At 46.0% G+C, this 20,837-nt stretch overlaps 1 protein-coding gene across 1 annotated transcript in view; it reads left to right on the top strand.

Moving 5' to 3' along the window:
- The first annotated feature begins 2,427 nt into the window (after positions 1-2,427).
- Positions 2,428-20,837, top strand: part of DNAJA2 (DnaJ heat shock protein family (Hsp40) member A2) — a 29,981-nt gene continuing 11,571 nt past the window's right edge. Inside the window, exons 1-3 of the mRNA XM_077452494.1 lie at positions 2,428-2,635; positions 17,535-17,594; positions 20,403-20,623. Of these exons, the coding sequence (XP_077308620.1) occupies positions 2,558-2,635; positions 17,535-17,594; positions 20,403-20,623 (359 nt within the window). The 5' untranslated portion in view covers positions 2,428-2,557. The remainder of the gene's footprint in view (positions 2,636-17,534; positions 17,595-20,402; positions 20,624-20,837) is intronic.

The following is a 20,837-nucleotide window of genomic DNA, read 5'->3' as shown; positions in this document are numbered from 1 at the left end:
AGTAAAAAATATTGTTTTTGTTTTTTTTATTTTTTTAAATTTTTTTAAATTTTTTTAGTTTTTTTACATTTAAAAAAAAAGAATATCAATTTATTTGCAAAGAGCATCGCAAGACTGCAAAATTTGTCAAAGTAACACAAAAAAATGTCTGGTCTTAAAGGGAGGGTAAACCCTACGGAGCTGAAGTGATTAAAGGATAAGTTCACGTTAGGGAACATGTTATATGTTCTACCCGTAAGCTTTGTTGGTTAACCGCTTGCCGCCCGTCCACCGTCAAATGACAAAGGGGTACTGCGGCTCTCATTCTGGGATGACGTCATATGACATCATCTCAGAACGACCGCTCTCGCGCGCCCACGGGGGTCGTGCAGCATGACGACCACTGCCGCGCCATGTTGCTAGGACACAGCGCGACCCCGATCTCTGTAAAGAGCCACGTCTCTTTACTTTGTGATCGGCTGTGTCCAATCACAGCCGGTCACATGTAAACAAGGAGATGCCGGTACTAGGCTCTCATCGCTCACGCTGACAGTGTGTGTGGTGAGGAGAGCTGATCAGCGGCATTTCCTCGCAGGGGACATCCAGACATGTAATCAGGGCACTGATCTCTAGTGCCCTTATTACAATACAGCGCCACCAGTGCCAGCAATCAGTGCCCACAAGTGCCACCAATCAGTGCCCATTAGTGATGTTAGTGCTCACTATCAGTGCTGCCCATCAATGCCACCCCTCGGTGCTGCCTATCCGTCCCACCTATCAGTGCTTATCAGTGCTACATATCAGTGCCACCTATCAGTGCTACATATCAGTGCTCATAAGTGCTACACATTGGTGCCCACCAGTGCCACCTATCAGTGCTACATATCAGTGCCCACAAGTGTGGCACATTAGTGTCTCCTTATCAGTGCCACCTAATCAGTGCCCACATGTGCCACCAATCAGTGCCCATTAGTGATGCTAGTGCTCCCTATCAGTGCTGCCCATCAATGCCCATCAGTGCCACCCCTCAGTGCCCATCAGTGCTACCCCTCATTGCTGCCTATCCATCCCACCTATCAGTGCGCATCAGTGCTACATATCAGTGCCCACAAGTGTGGCATATTAGTGCCTCCTTATCAGTGCAACCTCATCAGTGCCCATCAGTGCAGCCTCATCAGTGCAAATCAACGAAGGAGAATAATTACATATTTACAAAATTTATTGACAGAAACTAAGAAAAACTAAATTTTTTATGTAAAATATAAAAAAACAGCACTGATTAAATACCACCAAAAGAAAGCTTTATTTGTATGAAGAAAATGATAAAAATGTCACATGGTTACAGTGTAGCATGACATTCAAAATGTGACAGCGCTGAACGCTGCAAATTGGCCTTGGCATAGGGTTGCCACCTTTTCTTCAAGCCAAACCCGAACACTTTAGCAGCCTGGGACACCTTTGGGTGAGTAGTAATGAGGTGCACATAGCATGCCGCAACACAACGTGGGTGTGGCCAATTTGCTGACATCATCAGCCTGCACCCCAGTGATGCCGAACCTGCCCCCCAGACAGCTGCCCACGGCTCCTGGACTGCAGCAGATTAGTGTGTGACTATCTTGGTTACTTGGGGAGCCACAGCCCGATCTGAATAATATGTCCGGGTTTCAGTCCGCCTGAAACCTGGACCAGTGGTTCAAAATCCGGACTGTCCAGGTGAATCCCAGACAGGTGGCAACCCTACCTGGGCAGGAAGGGGGTGGTTAAAAAAAAAAAAAAAAAAAACTGGCTCCTAACTTTTATAGCTGGCTCCGAGATTCAAAGCAAATTTGTCACGCCCAGATTTTCAGACATTGGACTAACGAATGTCACCGATTGAAGCAGTACGGCACAGGTGGCGGCCTCCCTACCCTATATTGATGAAGAAATTCGATTTTTTTACATTTTTTTATTGAATAGGTTTTATAGCAGAAAGAAAAAAATATATATTTATTTTTTTATTTATAGTGCAAAAAATAAAAACCGCAGAGGTGATCAAATACCACCAAAAGAGAACTCTATTTGTGGCGGAAAAGGGACATGAATTTTATTTGTGTACAACGTTGCACGACCGTGCAATTGTCAGTTAAAATAACGCAGTGCCGTATCGCAAAAAATGGCCTGGTTATGAAGGGGGGGTAAATTTTCCACAGGTCAAGTTATATCGTTTGTTATAAACTCATAGCTTTGTTGGCAGTGTGATGTATTACTTCCATATTGTATACAAACATTTCCTATATGGTCAGTACAAGTCCCAGCCTGTCATCCCCTCTTCCCAGACCACTCAGAGGCTGACATGACTCTCTGAGGCCTACAGCGCCCCCTCAGCCCTCCCTGTAGTAGTAAACAAGGAAGGGATGAGGAATGCTGCCAGGGGCTGGGCGGGGCCTCGGTGACGTCAGCCGGTCACATGGGTTACGTGACGTCGCCGTCCTGGTTTCCGGCCTCTTTCTGTCCTCGTTCCCCCGGGTCTCTCTCCTTCTTCCCGTCCCCCCCGCCATAACCTAGGAACAACACAGCCCGCTCCGCCTCCCCCCTGGACATGGCTAACGTCGCCGACACCAAACTGTACGACCTGCTCGGGGTGCAGCCCGGCGCCACCGAGAACGAGCTGAAGAAGGTGAGTCAGGGGGCGCCGGAGACCGGCCTGTGGGGAGGGGGAGGGGAGACCGAGGGAGGGCCTGAACACCGACCTGTGGACAGAGGGACCGGGGAGTCAGCTCTAGAGACCCATATTGTCGGGGGGTAGGATTGTGATACTCCCGGTCTTGTAAAAGGGGGGGGGGGTGGTGGATACCTCCTGGTTTTATAAAAAGGGGGGCCTTTAGAAGGGGGATGGATACCTCCTGGTTTTAATAATAAAAAAAAGGTGGGCTTTAGATGGGGGGGGGGTGGATACCTCCTGGTCTTATATAAAAAAGGGGGGGGGGGCTTTAGAAGGGGGTGGATACCTCCTGGTCTTATAAAAAAAGGGGGGGCCTTAGAAGGGGGGTGGCTACCTCCTGGTCTTATATAAAAAAGGGGGGCCTTAGAAGGGGGGTGGATACCTCCTGGTCTTATAAAAAAAGGGGGGGCCTTGGAAGGGGGGTGGATACCTCCTGGTCTTATAAAAAAAGGGGGGGGGCCTTAGAAGGGGGTGGATACCTCCTGGTCTTATAAAAAAGGGGGGGGCCTTAGAAGGGGGGTGGATACCTCCTGGTCTTATAAAAAAAAGGGGGGCCTTAGAAGGGGGGTGGATACCTCCTGGTCTTATAAAAAAAGGGGGGCCTTAGAAGGGGGGTGGCTACCTCCTGGTCTTATATAAAAAGGGGGGGCCTTAGAAGGGGGGTGGCTACCTCCTGGTCTTATATAAAAAGGGGGGGCCTTAGAAGGGGGTGGCTACCTCCTGGTCTTATAAAAAAAAAGGGGGGCCTTAGAAGGGGGGTGGATACCTCCTGGTCTTATAAAAAAAAGGGGGGGCCTTAGAAGGGGGTGGATACCTCCTGGTCTTATAAAAAAAAAGGGGGGGCCTTAGAAGGGGGTGGATACCTCCTGGTCTTATAAAAAAAGGGGGGGCCTTAGAAGGGGGGTGGATACCTCCTGGTCTTATAAAAAAAAGGGGGGGCCTTAGAAGGGGGGTGGATACCTCCTGGTCTTATAAAAAAAAGGGGGGGGGCCTTAGAAGGGGGGTGGATACCTCCTGGTCTTATAAAAAAAAGGGGGGGGGCCTTAGAAGGGGGGTGGATACCTCCTGGTCTTATAAAAAAAAAGGGGGGGCTTTAGAAGGGGGGTGGATACCTCCTGGTCTTATAAAAAAAAGGGGGGCCTTAGAAGGGGGGTGGATACCTCCTGGTCTTATAAAAAAAAGGGGGGGCCTTAGAAGGGGGGTGGATACCTCCTGGTCTTATAAAAAAAAAGGGGGGGGCCTTAAAAGGGGGGTGGATACCACCCGGTCTTATAAAAAGGGGGGGCTTTAGAAGGGGGTGGATACCACCCGGTCTTATAAAAAGGGGGGGCTTTAGAAGGGGGTGGATACCACCCGGTCTTATAAAAAAAAGGGGGGGCTTTAGAAGGGGGTGGATACCACCCGGTCTTATAAAAAGGGGGGGGCTTTAGAAGGGGGTGGATACCACCCGGTCTTATAAAAAAAGGGGGGCTTTAGAAGGGGGTGGATACCACCCGGTCTTATAAAAAAAGGGGGAGGGGCTTTAGAAGGGGGTGGATACCACCCGGTCTTATAAAAAAAAGGGGGGGCTTTAGAAGGGGTGGATACCACCCGGTCTTATAAAAAAAGGGGGGGGGGCTTTAGAAGGGGGTGGATACCACCCGGTCTTATAAAAAAAGGGGGGGGCTTTAGAAGGGGGTGGATACCACCCGGTCTTATAAAAAAATGGGGGGGCTTTAGAAGGGGGGGGGTGGATACCACCTGGTCTTATACAAAAAGGGGGGGCCGTAGAAGGGGGGGGTGGATACCACCTGGTCTTATAAAAAAGGGGGCTTTAGAAGGGGGTGGATACCATCTGGTCTTATAAAAAAAGGGGGCTTTAGAAGGGGGTGGATACCATCTGGTCTTATAAAAAGGGGGGGGGCTTTGGAAGGGGGTGGATACCACCTGGTCTTATTAAAAGGGGGGGCTTTGGAAGGGGTGGATACCACCTGGTCTTATTAAAAGGGGGGGCTTTAGAAGGGGTGGATACCACCTGGTCTTATAAAAAGGGGGTGGATACCACCTGGTCTTATAAAAAGGGGGTGGATACCACCTGGTCTTATACAAAAGGGGGGCTTTAGGAAGGGGGGGTGGATACCTCCTGGTCTTATACAAAAAGGGGGGGGGGTGGATAGACACCGGCCTTGGGCTAGCCAGGCTCCTCCCTCATCACTACCTGGATTGTTGGTGACTCCCGGTACTCTGCTAGTTGAGGCTGTCTGGGTGGTTTACACCTCCGGGAATCTTCCTGCTGCATGTTGTAAATGACAGCCAGTGATTCACCACCGGAGAATGTTTTTTATTACAGCTACTTGCATAGCGCCATCAATTACATAATTTTTTTTTATACATTCACATCAGTCCCTGTCCCCAAAGAGCTTACAATCTAAGGGCCCTAACTCGCATTCATGCATACCCATGCTAGGCCCAATTCAGAAAGGAGCTAGTTAACCTACCAACGTGTCTTTGGCATGTCGGGTGGAAACCAGAGTACCTGGAGGAAAACCGCCCAGGTAATGCTGTGGTTGATATTTGAACCGACGAAAGGCGGAAGTGCTAACCACTTAGGCTTGGCCATGCTTTATACAATTTTCTTATGCACTTTTCTTCAGATTTACCTTCAACCATGAAGTACAAGGGCCGGCCTGACTGCATACTTAATTGTAAGGGTTAGTTTGGCCTCATTAGATGGTTTTGGTAAATCTAAAGGAAAAAAATTGTATCGTGTATGGCCAGCTTTAGCTGCTTTCTCACTGCTCTTTCAGAAGCACACAATGATGCGTTTTCGGGGTGTTTATTACCCAACATGCCCTTGTGAACCTTGGACATGTGACCCAAAAAAACACAACTGCGTTTTTGGTGCAGTGTTTGAAAGATGCAGCATGCAGGTCTTTTCAAACTCTCGGCAGTGGTGTGACGAGTCCCGTAGGGGTTTAGGCTTGGGTTCACATCTGTGCGGCTCCCTGGGCCGTGTTTTGCACTGTAGCCCATTCACTTGAATGCCGTGCCTCCTGCAATGCAGGGAAAAAGCTCCCTGCAGCATTTCAGAAATTGCAGCCCCCATGGGAGCCGCAAGTGCAGTGCGATTTCCCAAAGTGGTGCGATTTCCAGTGCATATGGTAGAGTTGCGCTAGTATCGGTGTCGATACCAAGCATTTATACAAGTATTGTGCAAATGCTCTAATACCTACCTGAAACCGATACCTTTTGTGGTGTGATTTGAGCCCATACAAAATGAATGGGCTCAAATCGCACTGCAAAGAATTGCATGTAATTTGAACAGGAATGTGGTACGATTCCGAATCGTATGCAGTTTCTTGTACCGCTCCTGTACGAATCCAGACTTCAGCCTAACACAGGAGAGGTGCGGAAACTGAATGCGATTCAGACAGGAATTGCACCGCATTCCGGTTCAAATTTGCATGCAATTCGAGCTCATTCCATTTTGTATAAGCTCAAATCGCATGGCAAAAGTATCGGTTTTGGTATCGGGAGCATTTGTACGAGTACTTATGAAAATGCTCAATATCGGTAGAGGTATTGGTGCAGCCCTACTTTTTTTTTTTTGTGTGTTTTTATTATGGTATAAACGCGTTGGTGTGAAAGCAGTCCTTAATCCTCGTGTACACGATCAGATTTTCTGCTGATTTTTTTATTTTTTTTTCCCTTCAGATTTACCAAAACCATATAATATGAGGTCAAACCTGAGGAGTTTCAATTTGTATGCAGTCGGGCAGGCCCTTCTACTACAAGGTTTTGGTAAATCTGAAAACAAAAATCGGCAGAAAATTCTGAGTGTGTGTGTGGGCCTATAAGCCTCGTACACACGATCGGATTTTCGTCTAGGAATTTTGAGATGACAGACTTGACTAAAATCCGACCGTGACTACGCTCCATCAGACAATTGTTGGCCAACTTTCCACCAAGAAATGTCGGATGGCGAACAACGGTTCTGTTCTCACAATTTTCAGATTGTGTGTACACAAGTCCGTCACATGAAAGTCCAAAGTACAAACACACATGCTTGGAATCAATGCTCACCAAACACGACATTAGCAGAAGGTGCCCAAAGGGGGGCGCTCAAGAGCTGAAATTCCATTTCACTACGTTCATGTTTGGTGACCGAAAATTGTGTGCCGTTTGTATGCAAGACAAGTTCCCGGCACAATTGGTGACGCTATATGGGTACCTTTTTAAAGCGGAGGTCCGCTGAAAAAAAAATTAAAAGCCAGCAGTTACAAATACTGCAGCTGCTGACTTTTAATATATGGAAACTTACTTGTCCCAGGAGCCGGCAATGTCGGCAGCTGAAGCCGAACTGTCCGTTGGCTCTTGGCTGCTGCCGCCGCCAACCTTGGTAGGGGAATCAGGAAGTGAAGCCATGCGGCTTCTCTCCCTGGTTCCCTACTGCGCAATGCGTGATTCGCGCTGCACGGTCCCACCAGTCCCTGCTGTGTTTCCGGACCTGTGTGTCTCCCACAATACAGCGGGGGGGAGGGACAGAGTAGGCGCCAGAAGTGGTGTAGGTCACCGCGAACGTCACAGTGATTTATGCCAGGAAGTGGGAGCAACTACCTGTATTAGACGGGTATCTGCTCCCCCCTGAAAGGTGCCAAATGTGACATCAGGGGGGGGGGGGATTCCAAAGAGTGGAAGTTCCATTTTTGGGTGGAACTCCGCTTTAAATAATATAATAGGTGAGCATCTTAATGAGAAACAATGTACAGGGATAGGGGCAATTGTAGACACACACCCACGCATACTCAGGTTGAACTGGATGGACTGGTGTCTTTATTTAACCTTACTAACTATGTATGCAGTCAGGCCGGGCCTCTCACTACAGATTTGAAGGTAAATTCTAAAGGAAATTTAATAGGAGGAAAATTGTATCCTGTGTGTGTGGGATGAAAGTCATATTCACCACTCTATAAATACGTCTGCTAGGTGTTGTCCCATACTGGGGGTTCCCCTCCTCCTGTTCCAAGAACAGACATTGTGGAAGTAAAAGTGAAACTCGTCTCCTATTTACACACTTCTCCCCTGCGTCTTCTGTGAGCTCACCCCGACCGCCACACTTGCTGAAATCTTTCAAAATTAGCGTTTGGAAGATCCTCTCCCCTACCCCCCCCTTTTTTTTTTTTTATATAATTCTAATGTTTTTTGCAGAAAGTACAAAATTTGCATCCTGACCACTCAACAGAGCTCGGTGCATAGATACAAACTGTGGAAAAATAACCAGTGTGCATCATTAATATCGGCCATGTAGGACCTACCACAAGAATCGTCCTGACATTGAATATTGAGATTTGGTCTGCGCAGGGCCTACAATTTAAAAAAGGTTGTAAACCCTCAGGGGATGCCTTGAGGTGAAAAATCTTATGTGCTACAGCACCCCCTCCCCCCTTTTTTTTCTTAGCCAATTATTAGCACAGCAGCTCCAGCCGGTGTCTCGGGTCCTCATTGGACAGATTGATAGCAGCGGCAGCCATTGACTCCTGCTGCTGTCAATAAAATCCAGTGAAACGAGGCGGCTGGGGCCGAGTCCTGCTGTCTGTGTCAATGGACGCAGAAGGACTTAGGAGCGTGCCCGCACGGGTGTCCCTTTTGTAAATCGGCTCTCCGAGGGGGCACTTGAGGAGGGGAGGTGCCAGGAGCAAGACCAAGTACAGAAAAACAATACAAAGCGAAATCCCAATTCTCAGGCTCACCCCCCCCTCCCCAAAATGGGGGGGGGATCCTCTTCTTAAAGCACTTGTTGTGCCTGTTTAGTGGCTCAACTTGTTTCATGGAAGAGGAGATAAAGGCACCGCTTTTGGGTGAAGAGGTGGCCACGTGTGCCGTACTACTTCAATCAGTGGTGTGACATTTGTTATTCCAATGCTTGACAAACTGGATTTGACAAATTTGCTTTGAATCTAAGAGCCAGATAACAAAATTAGGAGCCAGACGTTTTTTTTTTTTTTTTTTTTCTAAAGCTTACGGTTAGACCATGTAACGTGTTCCCTAACGTGAACTTATCCTTTAATCCTTTCACTACCAGAGCCAGTTTTGCGGTTTTTGTACCTAAAAAGAAAAATGACCGCATTTATTGGTGTATAGCACACACCCCAAGTTTAGGCGGGAATTTGAAGGAAAAAAAAATGTTTTAAGGGAAAAAAAACCTACGTTTAAGTGTCCATCTGCAGCCCTTATCGGTGTCCATCTGCAGCCCTTATCGGTGTCCATCTGCAGCCCTTATCGGTGTCCATCTGCAGCCCTTATCGGTGTCCATCTGCAGCCCTTATCGGTGTCCATCTGCAGCCTTACCCAGGCTACAGTTAAATTGCAGTGACATGTCGGTGTCACTGCAGTTTGAAAATGGCGCCGCCGAGATGCACAGAGCCGGTCCTGTGTATCTCGGCTCCTCTCGTAGTCCCACCCAGTCCCGCCCTATGATGGACATGACACAGGTCCAATGGCGGGACTGGGCATGACTGTGAGCGGAGCTGAGCGCCGCCCATATACATACATAGCCGAGTGTACTCGGCTAGGCTCGGATAGCTCTGCTCACAGTCACGCCGAGTCCCTGTGTTATGTCCATCGTAGGGCAGGACTGTAAGCGGAAGTAGCCGAGGATAGCAGAGTACACTCGGCTATGTATAGCTATCGGTGGCCCTCGATCCTCCGCTCACAATCAGCGGGGGATCGGCATATAACACACACCAACGATTTTCCCCTGATTTTAAGGGGGGAAAAGTGAGTGTTATATGCCGATTGTATACCTGAATGTTTTATAAAACCCCCAAAACGTCATACATTTTCTGAAAGTAGACGCCCTAGAGAATAAAATGGTGGTAGTTACAATTTTCTATGTCAGAAGATATTACCGCAAAGGCCTAGGAAACGCACAAAAAATTTTAACGCATCAAAGTAAAATTTTAGGGGACACAAAACACAATAAATTACCTTTTTTATATTTTACAAAAAAAAAAAAGCAGCAGTTGTACCAAGTAAATAGCCAACATGTCAAACCTTAAATTTCCCTTGCACCTGTGAAATGGTGACAAACTTCATTACCCTATATTTTCTATAGACAAAGCTTTAAAGTGATTGTAAAGTCTCTCGTGTTTTGTATTTATTTTTTTTTTTTGGACATCGCTGAACAGAGAGGGAACTCAAAAGCGCATTTTACAGATGTTACCGTTGACGTCTATTAGATCAGAGCGCCTGTACTTTTTAGGATGTAGTAGATCATAAGGACAATTACAATGGGATTCAACATAGTCGAATGCACATGGTGCCTAAGGGCTCGTTAACACTTACATTTTGGGGGGACGAGGTGCGCATCAGTAAAAAAAAAAAAAAAAGCACAAAAAAAAACACGGCTCGGCAACGTGTGCTATGGGATTGCTGTGATTGGTTGTTACATAATTAGGAGCAGGACATAAACAGAGCCAGTCTGTGACAGCTCAGTCACTGTGCTGGGAGCGTGTTCTTTTAGGCATCGTGGCCCATCCTCCCTGCTGCGTTCTATGGTTGACGAGGGTAAATATTGTTCGCCAGCAATCGGCCCCTAAGGATGGGCTGTAAGATTGCCTACCTACAATATTACATCTAAACGCAAATAGCTTTACACTTTTCTTTACATCACATTCACATATTTTATTTGGGGCAGTATTACCAAAAGCAAACATTTATGTTACAAATTAGATGTGATGGCTGCATTCGTTTACTTTTTTTTTTTCTGCTTTCTTCTATTTTCACTTGGCGATCTGGCCAGTAAGTCTGTTTTTCAAAGGAGCAAGCTCTCCTGCAGATGTAGCCATTACAGGGGCGAGACAAACCATTTACCACTGACAGGGGTGCCTGCAATGACCAGTTTCTACTGATGTAAAACCTTTATTCCAAAAAAGGAAAAGTTTTACTGTAACTGCTCATAAAGGTGTGAGCTGGAGCTTGGCTTCCATTTTAGTGTATCTACGCCCGCTAGTACATTTTAAGGGCACTGCCCCATTAATGGCAATGGAGCCTCTCTAATCAGTGCGACTCAAGTCAAAAGGTTCCCGCACTACTTCAGAGGTGACTTCATCATGACTTGCACTAATTTCTGTTAAGGAAGTTGTATGGAAGCTGCAATGAAGTCGTGCCAACGTGAACCATTGCTAACACTCAAAACCCCCCCAACTGACAATTTTTATGCTCAATGGTTTCTCTGTTGCTCCTTCATCCAGAGTGGATGCGCTCTAATACAGGAGGTGTGTTGCTGGCCAGATCACCAGGTGAAAACAGGGGAGGAAAAGCCACAACACAAAAAATAATGCAGCCACCACATCTAAGCATTGGTAAGCTGCAATATATTAAATTTTTTGTTTTGAGTTTAAAGCTGTAGTAAACCGCAGTGGATGTGTGGGGGGGGGGGGGGGGGATTCTCCTGCAAGGCAGTGGCACATGCTAGTATGCAACGAATACTGGTACATTATGAGAGACTTTCCATAGAACGAAGCCCTCCAGCTGACATCTTCCTTCTGGGTTCGCGTCCTCTGGCTACATGAGTGGCCGGGGGCGGGATGCCGTCACTCCCACGCGTGACACGAGAGCCGACAACTACAGCACAGACTCTGAAGGTCCAGCACGGTATGCCGGACCTTCAGAGCTCATGCGCCAGTAACGTCACCGGCTGCATGTTGGCATGCCTGTAGGTACAAGTGGTAGCGCAGATTTTACTACCACTTTAATACAGTTTAAGGCTCGGTTCACACTAGTGCGGGCCGTGCATTTGCTCTGCCGCACAAAAAAGCTGCATGCGCCTTTTTTTATTTCTTTTTTTAACCACTTGCTTACTGGGCACTTAAACCCCCCCTCAGTCCCAGACCAATTTTCAGCTTTCAGCGCTGATGCACTTTGAATGACAATTGCGCGGGCATACAACACTGTACCCAAATGAAATTTTTATCATTTTTTTCCCACAAATAGAGCTTTCTTTTGGTGGTATTTAATTACAGCTGGGAGTTTTATTTTTTGCTAAACAAACAAAAAAAGATGCAAAAAAAAAAAAATCATGTTTAATAGTTTGTTATAAAAATTTGCAAACAGGTCATTTTTCTCCTTCATTGAAGTGCGCTGATGAGGCAGCACTGATAGGCTGCACTGGTGGGCACCGATGGGCACAGATAAGGTGGCACCGATGGGCAAAGATGGGCACGAATGGGTGGCACTAAGGGGCACTGATAGGTGTCTCTGATAGGTGGCACTGATGGGCACTGGTAGATGACACTGATGGGCACGGATATGTGGCACTGGGGTGCAGCACCGTTGTTGAGGCAGATTGTGGGCACTGTGGGTGGCACTGTGTGCACTGCTGGGTGGCACTGACGGGGGCACTTATGTTTTATTAAGGGGGCAGGTGGGCACTGGCAGGGCTGGCCGTGATCGGCTTTTTTTTTTTTCTCCTCGCGCTGTCAGCGCGAGGAGGAATAATAGCCGATTACCGGCTCCGTTGCATCACATGATCAGCTGTCATTGGCTGACAGCTGATCACGTGATAAGGGGTCGGGATCGACCCCTTGTTCGGATCAGTGATCAGGCGAGTCTCATAGACTCGCCGATCATAGAGCGCGCCGCGAGCGCGCCCCTCAGGGGGCGCGCAGGCCGCTCGTGCACTGGACGACATCAATAGACGTAGTCCCGGCAAAGGAGGTCCGCGCTGTAGCCGTCATTCGGCTATAGCGCGGATCTCAAGTGGTTAAACATGGCGGCAGGGAAACCGCAAGGTCTTTTTGACAATGTGATTCCTGCGATCGGGCTGAGATGTGCGAGGATGCCATTTAGAATGGGTGGCAGCCCCGTGCGTCTCCAAAGAGCAGTGCAATGCAGTTATCAATGCGATTCCCACAACCGGAGAACACGGCCTGCACGAGTGTGAACCGAGCCTCAAATAATAGAGATGAGATGGGATGTTTTCTTTACCTCTTACCCAGTCAAAAAACATGTGATCTAGATGTTGTTAAACACAGAAGACAAATTAGTCCAGTTATCTCTTCCCCCTTAAAGAGGAAGTAAAGGGGGAAAAAAATAAAAAACGCACCCTGCAAGGCAAAGGCATAATGAGCTAGTATGCATAGCATACTAGCTCATAATGAATAAATTACCTGAGAACGAAGCCCCCGAAGCGGTCCTCTGTCTTCCTCTTTGCCGCTGCCATGGATCCCGGAGTGACTTCCGGGTCTCGCGGCTCCGGCGCTGTGATTCGCCGGAGCCGCAATGACGTCACTCCTGCGCATGCGCGCGGGAGCCGACACTCGCGGCATATCGCCGCGATCTGCGGCCTGCCCAGTGCGTCTGCGCGCCGCTGTCTACCACGCATGCGCCATAGACATCGGTGGCTGTCTTCAGGTAAATATCTCCTAAACCGTATAGGTTTAGGACAGGGCTCGACAAAACCCGGGCGCCCGGTCGCATTTGCGACTAGAATTCCAGACCTGGCGCCTGGGGCAGCACAGCTGGGGGTATGCTGTCTCCGCGCCCCCCCCCCCGGCGCGATCGCGTCGGGCCGCCGCCGGCCGGTAATTTAGCCCCCGGCTTTGAGGCCTTCTACGATCCTATGGTTCCTTCTGTAATCTGGCGCCCTCTTGTGGTGGCCGTTGGAATTACAACCAGCAATGCTAATGGATGCAATGCTAATTTTCCCTGCCTGCCAGCCTATCTTCCTTCCCTTTACTCAGAACCCCTAAAAATTATATATATATTTTATTCTAACACCCTAGAGAATAAAATGGTGGTCCTTGCAATACTGTCTGTCACACCGTATTTGCACAGCGGACTTACAAGCGCACTTTTTTGGGGAAAATGTATTTAATAAAAAAAAAAAAATAAGACAACAGTAAAGTTAGCCCAATTTTTTTTAATATTGTGAAAGATAATGTTGCGTAGAGTAAATCGATACCAAACATGTCATGCTTCAAAATTGCGCCCGCTCATCGAATGGCGACAAACTTTTACCCTTTAAAATCTCCATAGGCGACATTTAAAAAATTCTACAGGTTGCACTTTTTAAGTTACAGAGGAGGTCTCTGTATTTTTTTTTTATTTTAACTTTTATTTTTATTTTTTTCACTGTTCTTTAAAAAAAAAAAAAATGTGTCACTTTTGTTCCTATTACAGGGAATGTAAAAATCCCTTGTAATAGAAAAAAGCATGACAGGTCCTCTTGTATATGAGATCTGGGGTCAGAGAGACCTCGCATCTCAATTTACACTAAAATGCAATTTAAAAAAAAAATTGTCATTTGAAAAAAATAAATAAAATGTCCCTCTAAGAGCTATGGGGGGCAATGACTTGGAGACAGGTGAGGGGCTTGGGGCTATCTTCCCCTCACTTGTCTCCATGTCAGGCCAGGGACAGGTCCAGATCGCCGTCACGGACCCGGCTCCTAACTTTTTTAGCTGGCTCCTAGATTCCAAGCAAATTTGTCAACCCCTGGTTTAGGAGATATTTCTTGGACCTACAGGTAAGCCTTAATCTAGATTTACCTGTAGGTCAAATTGGTTTGTAAGGGTTTACAACAACTTTAATCCAGCTAACTTAAAGTGGCACTTCACCCCTTTCTCACGCTGGATTCTCTTAGGTGTGCAACTCAGCGGACAATGTATGAGGTGACAAAAAATAAATTACGAAAGGGGATTACGTTCCTCTTTTAAAGTGTGCATATTACTGAAATGTGTTTTTTTTTTTTATTTAGTTTTTTTCATTTTAAATAGAGCAAGGATGGGTTAGAACCCTTGTTGGGGTGTTTATGTGGCAGTGTACAGAGGTAAGTAGTAGTAGGTAGGGCGGTGTGCAGGAGGTCAGTAGTAGGTAGGGCGGCGTGCAGGGGGTCAGTAGTAGGTAGGGCGGCGTGCAGGGGGTCAGTAGTAGGTAGGGCGGCGTGCAGGGGGTCAGTAGTAGGTAGGGCGGCGTGCAGGGGGTCAGTAGTAGGTAGGGCACTCTACAGGGGTGTCGAGACATGGTACTGGTGTCAGGAGGGTACAAGTAGTGTGTTCCTGATGTATCGCAGGGAAGCTGCTATGTAAGAGCTACCTGTACTGGTGCTCGGATCCCTGCCGGTCCTCCTCTCTCACCATGTCACCCACAAGCACATTCGCTTTAATAAACTGGAGAGGAGAGCCGGCAGGGATCGGCGCACACAAGACTTGCTGGCTTTGTGTGCCACCTGGGCTCCACTGGCCCCCGATCTTTAGTCCTGACGGAGAGCTATCTTTGACAGCTCGGTCTTTAAGCGGGAGCGTGCAGTCTCCACACACAAACGTGGGGTGGCATGTGCAAGGTAAAGCACACCCTTTTGCCACCACATATGTGGCGTTTAAAAATTGTATTATTTTGCAGACTTTGTGGGCAGTGTTGAGTTGCAGGATCCTAGGCTTCTTAGGAATGGCTGCTGTTGCCTTTTATGTAATGGTTCATTTGTTTTTGTGTCCCTGGTTTGTGCTCAGTTTGTTACCCAAAATTCCCCGGATTAATCTGCTCTCCCAGGAATAAAGTGATGATGTCACAGGCAGGCCAGGAAAATCCATGACGTCACTGTTGGCTGTGAGTTCTATAGGAGATTTAGCTGTATCTCTCATAACCTAATTATATACTTGTGTGCAAGGTGACCGCAGTGTTGGGGACACACAAATCGCGGCACACAATGTATCGTTCTGTCCTATTTTGTTGTTGATGTTTTTGTGACAGACCTACTCTGCTGTGATTTAATTGCCAAGTGTGATGTGACAATAAATGGCAGCCGTAATTATAATGGAGAGATTACAATGCGCTATAAATATAAATATACGCTTAGTCATGCACAGTTCCTGGGTGAAGCATCAGTATAGGAAATGACATCACAATGTAATTTAAATAAAGTTTGATATTGCTTAACAAATATTGGCTGTCAGATTATGTGACTAATTTGCTTAAGGCTCGGTTCACACTACCGTGATGCGATTTATGACTAATATAATATAAAATATATAATTTATATTTTGTGAAGCAATGTTATTTACATTGTCATGCCATTCCATGTGATCCAATCTGAAATCTCATCGGTGTGTAAACCAGGCCTAAAGGATAAAAATGTTCAAGATGCAGGCTTTGTTCTGAGAAAATGGAATTCACTTGGTGCCTCAATAAATTCACACGTCAGGTTTTCATAACCATGATACGTGCTGACGCTTGGGGATCCTAAAACAATGGTTCTACTCGCCTAGTAGAGGGGTTACAAAAGAATGGTCTGTTGGAGGGGGGTCCCAGTGGCTCTGCTGGCCTGTTGGAGGGGGGGGGGGGGTCCCAAAACATCACATATGTCAAATTGGGAGCAGTGGCTGTGTTCGTGCAGCCGCTATGTCCCATTTGACATGAATGGGTCAGGATGCACAGGTAAATATGGGTGACGCAAAGATTTGTAAACCTACCTATAATCGGGCCCCTCTGGTCATGTGATCTCCCCTGTGTCAGTTACTGATGGCTGCAGGAGAGAGGAGATATTGCTGCAATAGTGGCTAAAGCCTGGAGCAGTGACATCGCCTGTAGTCTTCAATGGCCCACCTGTTGGTGCTCCCTTGTCTCCCCTGACACTGCTCATGAGACCGTACCAGAGTGTCCTGAAAATAGGTAAGCGTTTACATTTCTCACACAGGTTAGGTAGCATAATTGTTAGGAGAGGGGAGGGAAGAGTTTTAGGGATAATTGGGTGCAAGTCAGAATTCCACTTTAATGCCCTGTACACACGGTCGGACATTCCGACGACAAAATCCGTCTGATTTATTTATTTATTTATTCCCCCCGACGGATTTTGGCCCAAACTTGTGTTACATAGACACGATCGCACAAAGTTATTGGAAAATCCGATCATTCAGAACGAGGTGACGTACGACGGGACTATAAAGAGGCCAATGGCTTTCATCTCGTAATTTATTCTGATCGTGCGTGGCACTTTGTGCGTCGGCATTGTCTACACACGATCGTAATTTAAACAATCAGATTTTGTTGTTGGAAAATTTTACATCCAGATCTCAAACTTTGTGCGTCGGAAATTCCGACGGAAAAAGTCAGATGGGGCCCACACACGATCGTAATTTCCGTCAAACCCAGTCCGACCGTGTGTACAGGGCATAAGTCAGTCACATTGTCCAGGTGTGTGTTTTTTTTTTTTTTTTTTTTTCAGTTTGCTGTCGTCATTTTGCTCTTTATTTGTGTAGAATGAGTGTGTGTGTGTGTGTGTGTGTGTGTGTGGTATCTTTGCATTATGAGAGCTAAATTCAATATTTAGTACAAAGATTTATTTATTTGGTAATATTTTGCATAGCCTGATGGAAGCAGTTCCCAAGGCAACCAATCCCGAATTTATCAGCAGCATAGGCCACACTGACTAAAATGCCTGATCACCCAATACAAATGACACATTTTATCCTAATAACGTAGCTGTGCAGGCAGAGTTGCACACAGCTGACAGGATGCTGCAGGCGAAGAACCCTGCATTCCTGTAAATGACATAACCATGGTTTGCTATATGCTCCATGGGGTGCAATATGAAAGATGGAGTTAATTAAAGACTGGCTACCTGTGTGTATGCGTGAGATAGATAGATAGATAGATAGATATAATTTTATTGTGTGCTGCTTCTCATGTGAATGTTTACAGCAGAAACCAATCAGAGGGTGCTGGGGACTTATTAATTAATGTCCTCAGGCACCTGCTGATCATCGGTAAAGAACAGAGAATGGCGATCTGCCTATGTAAACAAAGCAGATTGTCGTTTTGATACGATCATATTAAAATTTGATACACGCTAATGCTCTGACTTTCTCCTCCACCACAGGCTTATCGCAAGCTGGCCAAGGAATATCATCCAGATAAGAACCCAAATGCTGGAGATAAGGTAAGCACAGACCCTCGGCTTACACCAAAACTGTTGATGGAAAGGGAGAAACATCGCGACATGTCAGCGATTCCGATGGAGAGAAATGGACTTGTGTCTGATGAGCTCATAAATAATGGAGCGCACAATTAGCAGCTTCAGCTAAAGACATCCCATTGTGTGTTTTGTGGTGCCATCTAAAATACAGGCTAATTGGAGAATGACGGTGGCTGATAAACCTTACCTAACTGATCCTTTGCTAGAAGCATTTAAAGTGATTGTAAAGGGTTGTTTGTTTAAAAAAAAAACATGTTATACTTACCTGCTCTGTGCAAGGGTTTTGCACAGAGCAGCCCCTTTTATGGGTTGTCCCGCTGCTGCGTTCATTGACAGGTGAGAATCCTTGACGCTTTACAACTCTAAAGCCACGTACAGACGATCCGCTTTTCCAATGGGAATTGTGTGATGACACGCTGTTGACGGAAAATCCGACCGATTGTATGCTCTGTTGGACAATTGCCGGATTTTCTGCGGACAAATGCTTGTTGTCAGATTTTCTGAGTGTGTATTCACAAACCCGTCGGATAAAAGTCCAAAGTACAAACAATCGGAAGCGGTCGGTCTTGTAAACTAGCGTTCGTAATGGAGAATTAACATTCGTGACGCTGCAAATTATGAAATCTGGAAATGTAGCGCACAATTCTCTTCTTCCTTAAAGAGGAAGTAAACCCTGATGAGTTTACTTCCTCTTTCATTCCCTGCAAAGGCAAAGCATAATGGACTACTATGCATCGCATAGTAGCCCATTATGTGTCACTTACCTGACACAGAAGCCAGCGAAGTCGCCGCTGTCCCCTGTAGTCCGCCGCATCCATCTTGTTGGTGGGGTCTCGCAGCTCCGCCGCTGTCATTCGGCGAAGCCGCGATGACGTCACTCCCGCGCATGCGCACGGAAGCCGACACGCGCCGCAGCTCCGTCGCTGAGAATGCCGCGCTCAGTGCGCCTGCGCGCCGCTGTCTACGGCGCATGCGCCGTAGACAGCGGTGCCCGTTTTCGGGCAAATATCTCCTAAACCATATAGGTTTAGGAGATATTGCTTGGACCTACAGGTAAGCTTTAATCTAGGCTTACCTGTAGGTCAAAGTGGTTTGTAAGGGTTTACCACCACTTTAATGGGATAATAATGAAACTGCTTTGCTGGTGATGCTGATGGAGTTATTGCAAACCTAATTTTCAAGGGCTTTTTTTTTTTCTCTAGTATTCTTTTATTATGCTGCTTGCTTATTTATTAATTTTTTTTGTGCAAGTTACCATAACACCATTATCCCATAGTTTTTAAGATCCAAGCTACAACTATGTTGGTGTCCCTTGTAAATTGTACATTGTAAATTTACATTGTATTTTTTTAAATGTAACTGCCTACTCCCAAACTGTTAATTGAATTAAAACACATAGCCAAGTATTATCCTCCACAATTTTTTTATTTTTTTATTGTGCATTTAAAAAAAAAAAAAATTACACACCATCTGGCAATATAACTTAACCAAAAAGTGCGTTCTATGCATCCCAAAAATATCAAAAATATATCAAATCATCAACCAAAAAATTAAATAAAAGCCTCATGCATGTTTCATATAGGGGGTAACAATGCCAAGAGTTGGTGAAAGCAGGGGTCCATTATCCGGAGATGATGCTGAAAATCATTTTGGTTTATTCCCCTGGAGCTCCCGCAGCACGGGCATATGACATAATTGGTCACGATTTAATAAAGCAACCAACTTTTGGTCCAAGAAATTTTCCTCCTCCTGTTCCTGGACTGGACTTGGGTCAAAGCAATAACTCCAAGGCCAATAATAAATAACACGTTATCTCCTCCGATCGGGCATCGTGGCTGGTTGACGAATGGCCATTCAGAAACTAAATGAAAAGCGTGAAATGTAAAGGGCGAATCAACACTCGCCAAACCTCTAACACGAATTAGCAGAAGGAGCCCAAAGATTGGCGCTAAAGAGCTGAGAAACCACGTAGTACGTCACTACGTTCGTGTTTGTTGGCCGACAATTCTTTGCCGTTTGTGTGCAAGACAAAATCCAGACACAAGCCTTTGGACAAAAGTCTGAGGTTTTGTCTGTGGAAAATGCGATCGTGTGTACGAAGCTATAGGCTGAATTAAAAATGTTTACTACTTTAGTGAAACATTAGCTGTAATGTGGGATGTCCCATGTTGTGTAGGGAGTTCAGCCGCAGGAAGAGGATGGGGCAAAAAACAGTTGACATCAACCAAAAGGCCAAAAACTTCAAACCTTGACATAAGTGCAGTGTCGCGCTCCGTTCCCCATCCACCTCTAGGGTATTTTTTTGAGTCGGTCCTACCTTTCTGAACTTCTTAGGGGGTCCTTGCCTCATAACGTCATCCTATATAGAAGCACATCAGCATTTATTACCTTCACCCACATTCCCAGAGTTATTCGTCATAAATCCATTTCCGGGCGATCAATTTCCGAAGTACAGAAGTCTGAGGAACAATTTAGTTTGCACATTTACCTCCTCTTGGTCAAAAACACTGTGGCCTTTACAATCACTTTAACCATTGCCCATTTTATCCAGTTTTTCTTTGAACAGGTGTGTTTTTTATTTTTTTTGATATGCTGTAGTACATTCCTCAAAATTAACAGGCAGAGTTTTCCGTATAGTTTCTGGATATTGGTTTCTGTTGGTACAGTGTAAAGAAGATTGCATCTTGTGTGGGTTTATTTAATTTTTTTGGGCTACTTATTTTTACAAAAAAAAAATCCTGTGATTGCATGATTCTTTTCTTGGAATTTCAGTTTAAAGAGATAAGCTTTGCTTATGAAGTCCTGTCAAACCCAGAGAAGAAAGAACTGTACGACCGGTATGGAGAGCAGGGACTGCGGGAAGGGAGTGGAGGTGGCGGCATGGATGACATCTTTTCACATATCTTTGGCGGGGGCCTCTTTGGGTTTATGGGTGGACAGAGCCGAAGTCGCAATGGTAGAAGGAGAGGAGAGGACATGATGCACCCACTCAAGTGAGTAGACCTTTTATCTTTGTCATGTTTTTGTGCTATCCATCTTCCTTGCCTTTTCAGTTAGAACCTCCAGTATTTAACACCTTTTTTATTTTGCTGAGCTGTTAGGGATGAGAATAGTTTTTTAGCAATTGTCTTTATTGGTTTCCAAACTAATAGCAGAATTAAATTACTGGCTACTTGGTATTTGTACACGTTTAGCTTTCTTCCAGAG

The sequence above is a fragment of the Lithobates pipiens genome, unplaced genomic scaffold (assembly GCF_037356315.1).
Source record: "Lithobates pipiens isolate NorthernLeopardFrog02 unplaced genomic scaffold, aLitPip1_a1.2 Scaffold_10, whole genome shotgun sequence".
Lineage (NCBI taxonomy): Eukaryota > Metazoa > Chordata > Amphibia > Anura > Ranidae > Lithobates > Lithobates pipiens.
Note: the sequence above shows the minus strand (reverse complement) of the source record. Positions and strands in the feature narration are given on the sequence as shown.